This window comes from Falco naumanni, chromosome 1 (assembly GCF_017639655.2).
Source record: "Falco naumanni isolate bFalNau1 chromosome 1, bFalNau1.pat, whole genome shotgun sequence".
In the NCBI taxonomy this organism is placed as follows: Eukaryota; Metazoa; Chordata; class Aves; order Falconiformes; family Falconidae; genus Falco; species Falco naumanni.
In genome coordinates this window covers 75,738,445-75,755,036 of record NC_054054.1, presented here as the reverse complement: position 1 = coordinate 75,755,036, position 16,592 = coordinate 75,738,445, and the positions used below count along the sequence as shown (strand labels likewise).

The 16,592-nt window shown below is 54.4% G+C and overlaps 1 protein-coding gene across 1 annotated transcript in view; it reads right to left on the bottom strand.

Moving 5' to 3' along the window:
• The window catches only part of IGFBP7 (insulin like growth factor binding protein 7), a gene marked incomplete at its 5' end in the record, with an annotated part of 18,020 nt that extends 1,428 nt beyond the window's left edge, over nucleotides 1-16,592 (bottom strand). The window contains 5 exon segments of the mRNA XM_040599719.1: nucleotides 380-506; nucleotides 1,601-1,717; nucleotides 3,262-3,371; nucleotides 16,080-16,565; nucleotides 16,568-16,592. Coding sequence (XP_040455653.1) covers nucleotides 380-506; nucleotides 1,601-1,717; nucleotides 3,262-3,371; nucleotides 16,080-16,565; nucleotides 16,568-16,592 — 865 coding nt within the window.

The following is a 16,592-nucleotide window of genomic DNA, read 5'->3' as shown; positions in this document are numbered from 1 at the left end:
CTGGTTGTGTCACCAGCGCTCCCAGGAAAGATGGGCAGGTTTGGAAGTGTCCAGAAAGCACTAAAAAGATAAATTTAGGTCTGGAAAAACACTGAAAGTCATTTTGTAAGAACCCCAAAGGTGTTTTTAATTTGGTATCTTTATCTCCAGTACTTTACAGCATTTGGGGGGTTATTTAACAATCCCTTGAGAACTGTAGCAGCTGAGATTTACTGGAAATGTTTTGTCAAACCCTGTAAAAACTGCATGTTAGACTGGTATTTCTAGTGTGCCTTCCCCCCCCTGCAAAAGGCATTAAAGGGAGGTGGTCCTTCAGTATGAAATAACTGAGCAAATTGTTAGGGGACAGAGCTGCCGAGTGTTCAGCCACGCTACCTACCTTTGGCCAGGGCTATTTCATGCAGAGCTTCCACAACATGGATTTTTGCAGAAGCTGTTGCCTCTCCTTTGGCATTTGATGCATGACACTCATATTCTCCAGCATCCTCTTTGCTCAGAGGAGATATCTAGGGAAGAAACACACACACCCCATCCCGCAGTAAGTATCCTGTGCATAGGTAAAGCTGATTCTGTTTTAAGATATCTTCTGTAACCTGTCAATTGCTGGAGACATAACGAGATGACCAGAGTGCATGAAGTAGCAGGTTAACCCTTAGGAGCCCCATGGTATTTCTTCTGCTTGTCCTCAACAGTCTGGTGTAGATTGCAGTGGCTCTCTCCAGCGGGGTTTGGGACGAGCACCCACTCCCGTGGATCGGCCCAGCTTTCTTCGCTGCTAGGCCAGGCTCCATGTGCTGTAACACTCCATCCTTGTCTTCTGTTGCTTCCCTAGTTTGGAGATGTCGGAGCACTGCGTGCTCGGTAAGGGCAGGGAGAGAGGAAGAAAAGGCCTTCCTACAATACGCTCAATCCCGTCAGTCAGTTCAGCGAAATCACTGGCTCAGACCCTTCCTTCTCTCCCCTTGTTTCTACCTCTGCTCTTGCAAACACACCCTAAGCTGTGCTCCCCTGCTGCCAGCTTCTCTGCCGCTGGGAACCATCTTGCAATTCCCTTACTGGGATGCACAGCAGCTCCCTCTGACGTGTGGCAATCACCGATTAGCCTGCAGGTACGACTGTAGCTCCGGGGTCTGTTGAGTGAGAGCTGATGGCTTCTGTGCTGTGCTAGTCTGAGGCAGGTGATGTGCTTTGCTGAGGAAAGGGCAGTTGTGCCAGATCTACAAGGGCTCCTCAGCTGTGGGTGGCTCTTAGGGATGCCTTGCATCTGTACTGATTCCTTCCTAGACAGGGCAAGTGCCTTTCCCACAAATGGCAGCAGGAAAGTAATGACATACAGAAAGGAGATTTTTTTTATTTAAGGCTAGCCTTCCCTGATCACAGAACGCCTGCTTCTGCATGCTAGATGGAGGTGAAAAACTGCAATGGATAAGGCTAGAGCCAGCAGTCTTCACGCCTTACCCTTCCTGCCTAATTCACACCGGTTGTTTTCCTCTAAATGCCCTGTCCATTGCCATGTGTCTTCTGTACAGTTCTTTGTTCATGACCTGTTTGCAAACTGTCCTACTGTTTGTGCAGCTCTATGCATACAGCAAGTACTTACGAGCACCCAGCCAGTCACTTCGTGTTTCTCAGGGCCGCCTCGGGTCTGGATAGCCAAGTTTTCCCGGTCCCCAGGCAGAAGCTCCATCCTCTGGACACCATACTGTCCCCGAATTATCTAAAAAGAAAGGCAGGAAGGGGTAAGAATTTTGGGGCTAATTTACGCTAGAACTGGTGGGACCATACCTGCACACAGACAAGACCAATGCTAGTTTCGCACCAATGTGTTTCGGGCAGTAGCAGTGTTTTTTCTAGTGCCAGCGTTTCTTCTTGGCCTCTGTGTGCTGCAGCCCCAGCACCCCAGTGCCTCAGCATCTGCACCGAGGCTGCATTTCCCTGGCTTCGGACGGAACGGATAGAGCAGCACAGCCTTCTGGCGTGGATGGTGCTGGGCAGTGGGGTGTGCGAACGTGCCCTGCACTGACTGGGTCTGACAGAACTCGTGCTTGTTCCCAAGGCTGTGCTTAGCCTGGAAGCGGTGCCTGCGCTGAAGGAGGATTTGGCTGCCTGCAGCTGCTGGTAGCCATACCTCAATCCGGTGCAGCAGGCTGGAGGAGCTGCCTTCTGGCTCAGGACTGTGAGGACAGCAGGAGATGACTGATGTCCTTGTTTGGAGAGGCTCCCCCGCAACTTCCCTGATGATCAGGCTGTTTAGCGTGACAGTAGCAAAGAACTGAGTGTCTGCATGTCGCCGCTGGAATGGGCTCTCCCTGCGTGACCAACAGGCCACAGCAGCCCTGTAGGTTTCTGCTGCAGCAAACCAGACCACCCCTCCTGCTGGGCTCAGCGTCGACGGGACAGCAGCAGTGCAGTTACCCCAGTGCTGCATGTCTGAGCCCAGAGCATGGATATCCAGCATGGGCTAAGCGGTATGCAGCCCTCGTTATCACCAGGTCGAGCATCTCTCGGCCATGAGGAAGAGGCACAAAAGGCAGAGCAGTGCTGACAGTCAATGTAAACACAACATCTGCTTGTAAACAAGCAGAAAATCCTGCCTGAGTCAACATGCCTACGTTGTGTGCTCACCCAACAGTCTGCCCTGGGACCCCTAGGAATAAAGTTTGCTGCCTCAGAGCACAGCAGTCTTTGGGCCAATCTATTTTTTTTTTTCTTCTCTGTAGTATTCTTAAGCTAGTATTGTTTCAGCTTTATTGTAAGACCCCTCCCAAGTGTCCACAAACCTGTGGCATTTGAGGAGGCTACAGGGGCCATGCAGCGGCTCTCAGCCCCTCAGCTAGGGTCCCCCCTGCCCCAAGCCAGGTGTTACCAGCATGCTGCCGACATTGGTGTGCTGCTGGAGGTAACTGCCCCATGCCGTTCCTGACATGGGTGAGCCGTGTCCAGCCACCTCGGAGTCACGCCGCCCGCGGGGTGACAGCAGGTCAAGGGACATTCCCCGCGTGCTCTGAATACCAGGCGCTACCAAGAGAAACACAAGTCCTGCTCTGCCTCGGGATCAACAAGAGTTTAGGAAAAGCAAAGCCTGAAGACTAAGCAAAGCCAGATGTTTGGGGGCGGACAGATCTGCACAGATGAGAGAACTCATCGGATGTCTGTGTCTAAGGAGGGATCTGCTACGGCTCATTTTTATTTTATGCTCACCAGGCAGTTTCAGCTGCCTCAGGTTTGCTATGCTCTAAGAGCTCCTAGTAGGGCACTTACCTTGTTCCAGATGAGGACAGGGGTTGGGATGCCCATGACTTCACAGCTCAGGTAGATCTGTGCTCCTGTCACATTCCAGATGTCCTTAGGAGGGGTCACAATGGAGGGTCCTGCAAAAAGAGAGAAATTCTTTTAAGGACTGGGTGACTGCAAGCCTGTCTCCTTGGTAGCCTTTTAAGTGGGGCCAGTCAAGTCTGATGTGTTTTGAAGATGAGGTGAAGGGGTCCCTGCCTGGAGCAAAGCTTGCTGGACTGATCCCACATCACAGCACTTCCCAAAGCTACACATGTGTCCGACCTTCAGCTGTTCAGGCTGATGGGCGCTTGCCCCAGATGGAAGCTCAGGTGCTGAGCAGTTCAGGTGCTCAGTCCACCTACTTGCAAGCCTGAGGTCAGAGGTAAGACAGTGTTTGTTATCTCAGGGGCTGAGCAGGACTTTACCGACGGCTGCCTCTGCTCACTGTGCAGCCAACCAAGTGCAAGGTGACACTCTGCTGGCATGGAAGAAAGGACCCCCACAGGAGACTGGGATCCCCAGCTTCACAGCATCCTTCTTCCCAGCATTATTTTAACATGCAGCGAAGCCCGTGGCAGCTGGCTAGCAGAGATCAGTGTTACGCTGCTCCTGTTTCACCTGTGTGCAGTATCCAGCCGAAGGAGGCTGGCTGGAGGGTGGCGGAGCTCTCCCTGGGGGGGACCTGGGAGACGACCAGGTGAATGCAGGGCTCCGTTTTTCCCCATGGGTTTCCAATCCCTGGTTAAACAGGGAGTTGTTTCCAAAGCCAGATGGGAACAGAACTGTTTTGCAGATCTGTCTGGGGATGTTTACCCCTCGGGCTGGGAAATGTTGGAGACGTGACCCATATCCCAGGAAGGGAAGAATGGCCTTTTCTGTTCAGTCCCTCTTTAGTGGGGCTGTTTTGCAAAACGTGGCTATTAATTCCCCACAATAGGAAGTGCAGACCAAAGGAGCACATAGTGTTTATTTCCACTTATTGACAGCTTGAAGAACACAGCAGCTTTTCTCCTTCTGCTCTGAAGATGCAGGCAGTTACAGGAAACTGAAGCTCCCATTAGGCTCCACAAGGAGAAGGCATTTCCTATGTGAACAAGTGCTCCAGAGCCAGCCTGACTGAAGCCCCTGGGTATGCTGGCTCATAGACCATGGCGCATTCCCAACTCCATAAAAGAGGGGCAGATTTGGGTCCTGATGCTCCTTCTCGGGTCCTAAGCATGCACCGACCTCAGCCCCGCATGCACACCTGGCCCTGCAGCCCTCTCGCAGGCACTGGGGAGCAGGGTTCAGGTGCATCCCACTGCACCAACATCTTCCAGCAGAAAGCTGGTATCTTTTTACCTCCTTGGGATCCAGGGGCAGATCCACACCAGTATCACCAGCCAGGGGATGCTGTGGTGGCTCCCCACTCCTGAGCAGCTGGTATAATCCCTGAGAAGTATTTGGTCTTCTGAGACTTTCCTGTCCAGGAATGAGTGTACACAGCCTGATGGTGGGAAGCTGCTAAAAGACCACAGGTGACTGCAATCCGAATTCTCCATTAGAGAGGTATCCCAGTCCTGGTTTTAATAGGAGGTAGCTGTGTAGAAGCAGGAAAATCTTATGTATAGCCCTGGGCGATGGTTAAACCCACACCTAATGATCCGTATGGGCTGGTTTCCTGGCAGACATCACAACCCAGGTGCTCCTCATCCGCACTGAACTGAGTCTCTCAGCTGAAAAAAGAATTTAATCAGCATTTCATTACCTCTCTTGCCCTGTTGTTGGTTCTGCTGCTGCATGAATTGATTCCTGTGCACTGGCCAGAAGACGGATGTGTCAGAGCCACAGCACCCTTTCCCATCTGGAAGGGTGCTGCAGTTATCCTTGCTCTGGATGGCCCAGAGCAGATCCATGCCTCTGGACGGTGCCCAGCTCTGCACTCTCAGCAACATCCCGCTGGAGGCTGCTCCCCTGGGTACAACCATAGCACAGTACGGCGGGGTGACCCCTGGGGCTGGCACCCCCAGTGCACCCCTGCCCGAAACACCGCCTGGCACCTGTGAGCAGCAGGGCTGTGGCCAGCCCAGGCAGGGCACTGCCAGCCACGACAGGGCCACCTCAGGTCACACACTCTGCTCCCCTTCCCCAGGGCAGCCGTTTCCTGCACAGCCCTCCTGTTCTTTTTCTGGTGCCCCTTGAACAATAGGGACAACAGGGCACTCAGCAGCTCTGGGGTGGGACCTGGATGTCCCCAGGCTTCTTAGTTTACACCATGCTCTGCAAGGACCTTCAGCAGATGTGCCCTTGGCACAGCCTCCTGCTGCTGCTGCTGCCGCCTCCTGCTCCGAGCCATGCTGAACCTCCCACACGCAAGGTGCCTTTCCTAGGGCACAGCCTGGGGTCTGCCCCTGTGTGACACCGTCCTCTTTACCACCAGTTGCTGGGGCTCCCCATGAACCAGGAGAAACACAGCTGCCCCCAAATGACCACCATCTCCCACCACAGACAAGGAAATATCCTGATTCTCAAGTTAAAGCCAGGTGGATGTTAAGGCACCATTATGCTTTTCTAGGATCTGGCTCAATTCTTTCCTGGCTGGGAACTGCTAGCATCCAGCACACCGCCAAATCCACTGCCAAGGTGTCACCTTAGCTGCCGCTCAGTTTTCCCCTGCATCAAGGACCCAGACACCCTCTGCCCGCAGATGTCTGCCTGCCCTGCCAGGAGCAGATAACATCACGAGAAACTGCTGGCAGGGAAAAAGAGCGATTTTCTACCCACCTCCTGGGTGAGGAGAAACCTCCCCTGGAAAGGGGACTGGCCTGCACAGCTCTGCAGCAAAGCTGCAGCTGGCTCAGCACAGCAAGAGCCCGGCTATTAGAGGCAGCCTAGAACGCCAGTGCAGGATGTACATCCTGATCGAACCGGGAACGGGAACGTGAGACTCTGCCTTTGGCTGCAACATCAACTGGGAGCATCCACAGGCCTCGGCTTCTGTGCCTGGGCTGGGAGGGAATACACATCCCGAGAGATGCAAGTGTCATGGGAAGAGTCAGTGCGGTCTCTCGGGATAGTTGATTTACATCCAGCCAGCCAAAACCCTAGAGCTGAGCCTCTTCCTCCACTAAAAATAAATGAGAAAGGCCAAGAAGTCACCAGATTTAAAACAAAATCACGACAGGCCACAGCAGCAGCTAGATTCCCACCACTGTGAGCCCACACCCAGATGCATGGCAGCCACCCTGCTTTACTGCCTGCATGGGTCCCGCTCACGTTCTCTCCCACAGTTCCCCCAAAGAAGCCAGAGACGGACACAGGACACGGCAACCTGCCACAACGGGACAGGCAGGGGATGCTTGAGCCTTGCAAGGACTTCAGCGGATGCAAGGACATCCCTTCCTGCAAGTCACCCCTCTTGCTTCGGGGGTCCTTGTGAAGGCAGCAAGGCCACCATGCGCTCAGCTGGACTGGAAACAAGCCCACCTTGTACAGAGCCGATGACTTGATTCCTTCCAGCGAGGAGTCCCCTGGCCCCGCAGCCTGTATCTTAGAGACCTTGCTGCTCTACTTGCAGCACTGCCCGGGACATTTTTCCGCCTGCTTCCTTCAGGCTGGGGACTTGTGGGTTGCACCTGCTGACAAAAATGGTCACCACCATCAACGTGGCAGAGTGGTCTCCGCTCCCCACCAGGACCGAGCCCGGGGCACTGGGGATGATGTACAGGCTGCTTGCCCCGACTGCGGAGGAGCTCCCTGGCCAAGAAGACGTGTTGATGGAGATCAGCTGCTCTCTGCAGGCACTTCAGGCATTTCCTCCCTGCTCTGCCCCATTGTTCGTTAAGACAAACGGCCCTCCCTGGCCCTGGAAGGGGGTTATATACGGAGCCAGCGAGCTCATTCACCTTGGGACAGGAGCCTGAAAGCACAGGGACTGTTTTTCCTGCAGATGACAGGGAGCTGACAGCCTGCGTTATGTCAAACGCAGCATCCGGAAAGGAGTTTCCGTTGCTGCCCATGTAGTCGTTTTTCTGCTGCAGCAGCAAGCTGCAGAGCCTGTGACTTCCTCAGCGATGAGGCTATCATTTGGCATCTGCTCCTGACACCCCTGCCACGCCAGGCACCTCTTCCTCTGCTCAGCCACAGCTGGCAGAGATCTGGCCTCTCCCAGCCCCTCACCTGCCCCTGGACGGTCTATCGCAGCCCAGGGTTCCTCGCTGACCTTCCTTTGATGTCCACACACACACAAATAAATCACACTCCAGCAAGCAGAGCAATAACTTTTCTGCTAAAAAGGGGCTACAGGTATGTCACTAAAGGCAAAAATAAGCTTGACCTTAAGTACTGTGGTGTATGCCCTGGTGCTGAGGCGCACATGGGAAGTCCCAACCACAAACGTATGAAGCTGTGTCCCTCACGGTGAAGCTCGCGTGGGTGCCAGCTCGGTTCCCACCGGCCCTCCTGAGCACTCCGCAGCCATGCCACAGCCCCGGGCGAAACACAGACTGGGAACACTTCCCATCAGACAGCAAATCGAAGCAAAAGCTAGACATTGTTCACACCCACAAGCTCTGGCAAGTCTGAAAATAGACCCACTCCAGTCCCCTGAGTTGCTGGGAAAGTATTTTCCCTTCAAAATAACTTTATAAGGAGAAGGGGAAACCTTCCATAAGCAGTGTCTACTCATTCTAGCTGGCAGGACCTCAGCCGCTCTCCCCAGGTCCCTCTGCAAGAGGCAGCAGCGGATGGGAAGTGCATGTGGTTTTTCCCCCATTCCCAAAGCTGCCTGCTGCTTTTTTTCCTTCTTCACCTCTTTCTGAAGGCATTGCTCCTCCTCCTGTAACTTGGCCTTGAAGAGACTAAGGAGTTTCAGAAGGAAGTTCCAAGACATCTCGACCAAAGGTGATGCTGGATGGTAAGACCTGCTCAGACGGTCCCCCGCAGACTTCAGCAACCCAGTGACCCAGGGAAGGCTGCGAACATGAACACAGATCTTCCCCAAGCCCTGGAGGCTTGAGACCGAGTCAGCGTGAGGTAGGGCCCTGGGCCATCATCTATCTGCCATGGATCTCCTCCTGCTTCCCACCCCACCAGGCTCAGCGTGGAGCAGACCAATACCGCTGGAAATCCCAGCTCTGCTGTTTCACCACGGTTTGGGAACGCTGCCTTCGGAGACCTTGTGCGTGACCTTTCTATGAATACTTACCAGTCCTCCACGGGGTTTATGCGTAGGTGGGACGGAGAATGGTATGGCCCTGCAAAGAACAACACCCCGAGCCCCTTCTCCCCTACCCAGCACGCCGGATGGGTCTGCGCTGCTCCCAGCACTGCATCCTCGTGCTTAGCTCAGCGCTCTGCCACATCCAGCAGCATCCTCAACCTGCATCTCCGAGCGGGGGCAAGGGGAAGGCCAACATGGCTGAGGCTGCTCTGAAGCTCAACTGCAAGCTTATAGCCACACTTGCCCCTGGAAGCAGCCAAACGGGGAAAGGGCAAGCCCTCTGAGCTAGAGACAACACTGCCCTTGCCAGCGGGCTGCCACAGACTAACCTCTCTCTTGCCTCTTCCCCCTGTCCTACCCTGTTCGCCACCTTCCCTCCCGTTTGCTGAAGTATGCTGTCCCCAGGGTCCAACAGGCAATAGCTTTCTGCAAACACGTTTGCTGCTTCCCAGCCACATCCGGATGCACCTCTGGGTTTTTTTGTCCCAGACCTCCCAGACAAGCTCTATCAAGAAACTTCCCTCCTCCCGGCTGCCACCTCCCCTCTTCTCTTCGTGTGACCTCAACTGAGAAGAAAACTGTCATTATGGCACAAGGATGACCAGGAGCTAAAGCCTGGAAAAAATGTGAAAAGCTTATGGTAGGATACATGGAAACGAGGCATGCCAGCATTTATGCAGGGAAAAGCAAGCAAGGCTTTCAAAAGTCCGACCTGATTAGACTTGTTAGGTGGTAATCTCCTGTTTAATATGAACCTCAATCAACCTCAGCCCAACAAAGGATTAAACACTTTTTTTTTTTTTTTAAACACAGCATGCCTTTGCAGCAACAGAAAAAACAAACACAGGGAGGAATTTGCTGATCTGTAATCATTCCTTCCTAGTGATTTTGCCTATGCTGTGATGATTGAGCATGAAGACACAGGTGAAATATAGGATCCTCTCGGGCAGTGGAGGTATTTGCGTAGTGCTCAGCATACTGGTGCTCGCCAAGGCTCTGAGCTGCCAAGTAATATATTAAACAGCTTTGCTAATGAGATTTTAGCATAGCAACCATAAAAACTCAAGCTCCAATGAACCAAGAACTTTTCAAATAATTAAAAGCATTCTAAGGCAGATTTTATGGCCTACCCTACAACAGTGGAAAACCCCAAAGTTACAGATTAATTTAAAAAACATCAGCATAAAGCTTCAGCCCTAGAAACTCTGTCTCGAAATCTCAATGCACTGTGTGCTGGGAAAGGAAGCACCATGCTGAAAAATGTCATATTCCCACACCATGCTCCACCTGCAAAGAGGCCGTGGTACAAAACAAAAGGTGTAACCTTACCACACACCTGCACAGCTCTGCTCTGCCACAGACTCTCTGGACACAGCACAAAAATGCTGCCAAGATCTACCTGCAAATGCAACGCTTTCCTCTGTCGTGAGAGAAAGCAAGTGGCAGGCCACTGCTGCATGCCCCCCACTCCCAGCTGATGCAGAAACCCCAACCAGCTTCCCAGGAAAACTAGAGATTTCAGTTCATTTCCAACCACAGATGACTTCGCAAAAATGTCTCCAAATCTCTCTTTCACCAGCAAAGAAGGAAGCACTCATAAAATGGGGATATTACGTGCCTTAAAATCCAGGAGAGGAAAAATGGGAGGAAAGAACTAAAGCAATCAAAGTCATTTGTGAACTAAAAAGCACAAATTCAGAAGTTTCTTGAAATATGTGATTGGATATGAACTGTGCTCTCTGGTGTCTAAAACAGCTAGCTGTATCAGGAGGAGGTGAGCCAACGTCAGTAATAACAGCAGCCTGCCATCTCCCAGAAGGTTTTCCCCCAAATCCCTGTTTCTGCTCTACTCTGGCACTGGATTAAAAAAACCAACAAAAATCAAACACCAAACCACCCTCAAAACTAAAATATTTCTGGCAAAGCCTCAACAGCTGAATGTGCATGGAAGGAGCCAACAGATGTGATTTATGTTTCTTGTTTTAAAATTGATCTGTGGGAACCCTTTGTTTGCAGTGCAGATGTAGCTTCGTAGGACACTGAGGCACCAGCAAAGCAAAACCACTGCTGGGGTCAAGTGGCAGGAATTCTGGGGGAGCGTACTTGCCCCTGGGGCCATCAGTCTCCATGGGAGCCTGGCAGCCATGATCCTACATCCATCAGCCCATCTTTAAGCCCTGCAGACAGCCCAGAGACCTTGCACCCACCTTCCCGAGCCCCAGAGCTGGCGGGTGGTACCTTAGCAAAAAAACCCCTTCTAGGAGAGACGCCCTCTGGGCTTCTAGCAAGCCAAACCGATACCCCTCTGGGGGTTCAGCTCAGCTCGGTGACTGGGATCTTTCTGCTGGTGAAAGAGATTTAGGCAAGTTTAGTGCTGGTTACAGTCTGCTTTAAAAGAATCTCTCCTGGTCCTGCTGTTCCATAAGCTATGCAGCCTGCGGGCTGGATCCTGTAAGGTGCTGAGCCCTCACCACCACAGGGCAAACCCCTGCACGTTCCCAATGCTGGGAAAAGACTTTAACGGAGCCACAGACATTCAAGCCACGTTCAGATCAACAGGAATAAAGCAGGCTGCTTGGTGAGCCAGCAAATCTACCTTCGCCCACAGAGACGCCGAGTTTCTCCTCGGGGAGGTCCTTGTAGGTAGGTACCAAGGAGAGGTAGGTACCAGTTCCCTGGAGAGTGAAACGCTGCTCTCCGGTGTCTGCCGAGCACTGCTCTGGGGTACGCTGCACTGGGGCAAGCACAGGCACCTGGCTTCCACCAAAAGAGAAGTGAGCGTAACATATAGAAGCCTTGACTCAACAGCAAACAACCTGGAGACCCAAACCCTGCTGGAACAGGTATCAGGGACTTCAAACCATAATGAGGCAAGTTCAGCAATATTTCCAGCAGCCACGACATGTCCCTTGAAGCACGTTTTGGCTGGTAGCTAATGATAACAGATACTCAGGGGTATTTTCCCTTCTTGCGCTGGTTAGGCAACAAGTCTGTGCCTGGCATTTTTCAGCTCAGAGAGATCATCGTGCCGAAAACCCTGCTAGCTTTTCGATGGGGGTTGGTGCTTTGAAGCTGTTTTTCTGCCTGGCTTGAGTTGAGCCATGCAGCCCTAACTCTTCATGCCAGCTGGCTCTGCATGACAGTGGGCACCATGGTCCTCCCACCCCAGGTCCTAGCTGGCCGTAAACAGCCTCAGTGAGGGCACTGCAAAACTAATTTCAGCCTAAATCACCGAAGCCACCAACTCCATAAGAGGCTCTTCCAAACATCTGTGCCCAGGCAGGAGATAACGGTGGCAGAGGGCAGCTCCCCAGCTGTCGCACCAGCCTCCCCTCCTGCCAAGGAGGCCACTGGAGGTGGCACCCCTGACCGCCCGTCCCTGCCTCACCAGCCGGCTTCTGCTTCGTGCCTGGGCCTGCCCTGCCTGCAAGAGCTGGCAGCAGACCTGAGCGGAGCTGTGCGTATCCATAAGCAGAGTGCAAAGGGCCAATCCATTCAGTGCGGGAAAGCAGCTGGAAAACTTCACAGCATCCACCTCCTGCATGGCCTCAGCACCGGGATTAGCTAAAAAGAGGCTGCTGGGGCGCAAGGGTAGAGACAGGATGCAGGCAGTGGCTCCCTGGCAGGGAGCAGGGCAAACCCTGAGCCAGCTGTGAGCACAAGCGTGAGGGCACAGGACAAGCCCAGCCAGGAGGAAGCACCACAGCATCGCTTCTGACTCCCCCAGAACAAACACAGGCAGCTTGGCCACGCTCTGCTAACAGCACCACCACAGCCAGACAGCCTCAAGGAGCTGGGAATCAAGTAGGGTGCCTTCTTCTAGCTGCTCCCAACAGTTCTGTCCATGTGCAACCCACTCCAGGAAGGACGGGCTGGATCCCTGCATCTGCCAAGCGCAGGCATAGCAAGGGTTATTTCCATCCTCCCAGTCTCTTCTCAACTGTGTCTTCCTTTGCCCTCCAGCAGGAAGTTTTGGCTGCAATGGAAATACCTTTTTCTGCATGGCTTCACTATTTTTGTACAAAGAACACAGGCATCAGACCCGAGACGTCTGGGAAACAAGCAGTGGAAAGAGAATCCCAAGGACAGGGTCAAGGCAAATAATGTAGGGCTGAGAACTGGCTCCTTTCTTTTGCTATTTAACAACAAAGAAACATCGAAGTTTTTCCCAGTCAATGGACAGCATCTCTTAGCAAGCAAAAGCTGCCGAGCATTGCACAGAAAACCTGCGATAGGCACCATCATGAATATGGAAAGCTCGACTAGACGTGCACTTGGTCAGCTCTGTCAAATATAGTTTTAATGAACTTTCATCCCCCTCGAAATATGGTGGAAAACCATGCGTCTCAAGGAGTATTTTGCATGTTAAGCCTTACGTAGCCGAGTGCTTTGTTTTCCAGCGGCTTCACTCATGCCCACATGGTGCTGCCTATGCAAGTCGGCAGGACCGCCCCTCCCAGCAGGTATACATCCTTCGGACCCTCTGAATACCTGGTACATACAGGACAGAGAGGGAGACAAGGTGAGAAAGAGGGTATGAAATGCAACCTCAGTTAACCAAGGAACAGGAGCCTGTCTTTCAACTGCTTGTGGGCGATCCCTGTCTCAAGCACGTACTTCAAGGCACAAGAAGAGAAGGTGGCTGCAGTTAAGTCTCATTCCCACCTTGCCTGGGAGGTGACATTTGAGCAAACAGCGGCAGGAATCATGAAAAGGATAACCTGGCAGCATTAGCCCCATTTACACCTGTCCCTGCCCTGTCCCCTGTCCTGCCACCCTCAGCATGCTGTAATGCCAGGCTGCGTGAAGAGGAGCATCTATCAATTAAACCATTCCCAGATGTGTTCCCTTCTTCCCCTGGATATCTCATCTCCAGCTGCCACCCTTCCTGCTGATGACAGCAAAGGCCAATGGCAGCCACAGCTCTGCATTTACTCTTCCTGAGGACCAGTTTTCAAACAGGATGTACACAAAGCCCTCCCTCTCCAGCTCTATTTGGGGAAAAAAAAACCAACACCAACAAAAGAGCAATCAAACACAGTTAGGAACCACTGCTGGAAGCATGTTTTTCTGAATCTCTTGTCAGACTTGAAAGGCTGCTCACTCTTGGACCCAAAGGATGCATCCTGATCATCCAGTGCCTGCATGCAGACACCTTGGAGCCCACTGGCCTTGAGCAGACAGCCCAGGTCCCCCATCCCCCAAGGATTTCCCCCTGTGCAAAAGCTGTCACACAAATGACTGACGCAGGCAGGATACTGCCTGTTTGTGGCCTCCCTGTGCAGGATCCCACCCTAGGCAGTGCCTTAAGGACATCATGTCCATTTACAGCGGGGAAATGGCAAAAGCCAGAATTTCCACTTTTTGACCCCCACAGCATCCAGGTTCTTTTAGAAACCCAGAAAAGTGCTGTCTCCTGTCTGGCAAGATATTGAAAGAGGCTCTGCCCTGGGGGGCTGATGGGGTGGATGTCTTCTCCTACCATAGTTCCAAAATCCCTGTGGAGATTACAACTCCCCTCCTCTCCCCACCCAACAGCCCTAACTGCCAGGAGGCCCCGAGGGCTACAGAAATACTTCCAGATGTCTGCCCCGTGTGTGGGCTAAGCCCCTGCCTCAGCTGCGAACCACAGAGCTCTCTGCGTATCACCAGAAGGTCCACAGCACCAGGAAGGCTCACGCAGCCAAGGGAAGGCTCAGAAGAGTGAGTTGCAACACTGCTGAGCAGCCCACGTCCCTCTGCGAGCTGCTGGGTCAGAGCTCTGCCAGTAGCAGGAGCCAAAAGAGGAGCAGCTCCCCAGAGCAACAGAGGAGGGGACATCTGGCCAGTGGCTCAGCACCACATGCTTCAGCAAAGTTCTCAAACAACAGGTAACAGCCTGCAAAGGTGTCCTGCTGCACATTCCAAGGGATCTTCTCCAAGGAACGGATGCAGTTTGTGCATGGCGTGGCTGTCCCCACTGTGACCCTCTTCAGAGAAGCTGCTGCTGTGATGACCAGAGGATGGAGAAAGCCTTGTGGGAGCTGTTGTTTGACGCTGGCAGGTCGGTGGCTTCTCACCATGCTCTCTAGCGGCTATGTTTGCATTGACCTCATCAAACTCTGTCTCTGTAGTCTGGGTCAAAGCCCCACCAGGTCCAGCCAGCAGCCAGGGTCCGAGGAGGAAAGTGCACTCAAGGCTTGGGGCAGTAGGTTGTAAGTACCAACACCTGTTTTGCCACAATTTTGCATGCATTTTTAGTACTGCTGCAACCGTCTCTTGAGTCTGCTGGCCGGGAAATGCTCCTCCAAATGCTAGATAGAGGCCGTTCTAGTCTCATCCCACGTCAACCTGAGGGCTGAAGCTCCTGCCCTCCAAGAGTTAACGCTGTACCACAATGTTCCTGGCTAATATATAAGCCTGATGTTTTGCACAAGGTTTGTGACAAGCCACACAGGACATTTAATGGGCAACATCAAAGTGCATAACCCAATCCTTACCTAGCCCTTCATGCTCTCCTGGGGAGTTTCTGAAACTTTTTTTGCAAGACATGCTTGGCCTCGGTTATGGGAAGAAAGAGGAGGAGGAGGTGGAGGCTGTGACCCTACACATACTGTGTTTATGAAAACACTCCTCCACCAAAACGGCATTGGCGCCAAGTACTGTCCTTGAGACGTTCCATAAATAGCTGCACGCTACCTCCCGGCAAAACCCACTCCCTGAAGCAGCCTGAATTTCTAGCAAAGGCTCTGTGGCAGAACAATTTCTTCTTTGAGCACCATCCCTAAGCTAAAGCTTGGGAAGAATCTAGCTCTTGGCTGGAAATGTTGCAAGTGCAAACCTCTCTGTGCAGCTTGCTGGAAAGTCACTGCTTGTTTTCACGTCGCACCAAAGCAAGCCAGCAAATGTTGGCTCCGAATTTCTGGGGTGTTCATATCCATTTAGTAACTTCCTTTTCTCACTGTCTGCAACCTTCCTCTGCCCGACCCTGCCCTGGATCGCTCAACCCTTTTGTCCCATGTCGGAACATCCCAAATCGCGAGCTGCGGGCCAAGTACGGAAAGCAGGGCAGTGTGGTTCCAGCACTGCGGGAAGCCACGAGCGGGCGGCCAAGCTGCTCCGCATTTCTGGGGCTGCTCCAAAGTCTCACTTCAAGTTGAGGCAGCACCGTCCGACCGGGGCTCTCGAGGCCCTTTACGGTGGTTTCGAAATCCACCCGACTTTGCAAACAAGCGCCCCGAGGGGACCCAACAGAACGAGGCGTACCGCCAACAGCTTTCCCACCGTGAAGCCAGGGCAGCGCAGTCGGACATCCACCCGCCCTCCCCGACGGCAGCGTCCGCCACCCACCCCGGCCCCCCGGGCCGCTCCCTGCCGCGGGCGCCCGGCCGCGCTGCCGCTGCCGCCCCCGCTGCCGCCCCCGCTCCCGCTGCCACCCCCCGCTCCCGCTGCCACCCCCGGCCCCGCTCCCGGCCCCGCTCCCGCCCCCGGCCCCGCTGCCGCCCCCGCTCCCGGCCCCGCCGCCGCCCCCGCTCCCGCTCCCGCTCCCGGCCCCGCTCCCGGCCCCGCTCCCGCTCCCGCCCCCGCTGCTGCCCCCGCTGCCGCTGCCGCCCCCGCCCCGCACCTTGCTCGCAGGCGCCCTTGCTGCGCTGGCTGATGGCGGGCTCGCCGCGGCTCTGGGCGCGCAGGCTGGCGGCGCGGAGCTGGCAGCCGCTGCCGTAGGTGAGCCCGTCGCTGCCGCACACCGGGTACCGGCTCTTGCAGAGGCACACGCCGGGGGGACCGGCGGCGGCGGGGTGTCCCGGGGCCGGGCCGCCCTTGGCCTTGCGGCGCTGGCGGCTCTTCACACACTCGAGGCCGGGGGCGCAGCGTCCCCCCGCCGCGCCGCCGCCGCCGCACGCCTCGCCCTCGCCGCGGCCGCACTGCCAGCAGCAGCCGCAGGCGTCCCGCACCCGGCCCAGCGGGCAGCCCCGCGGCGGCAGCGCCGGGCACCGCGCCGGCTCGCAGGGCCCGCAGCCCCCCGCCGCCGGGGCGGGCACCGCCAGCAGCAGCGGCAGCAGCAGCAGCGCGGAGGGCGGCATGGCGGCACGGCGATCCGCCCCCGGCAGCCACTTAAGCCGCGGCGGGGGAAACCCCT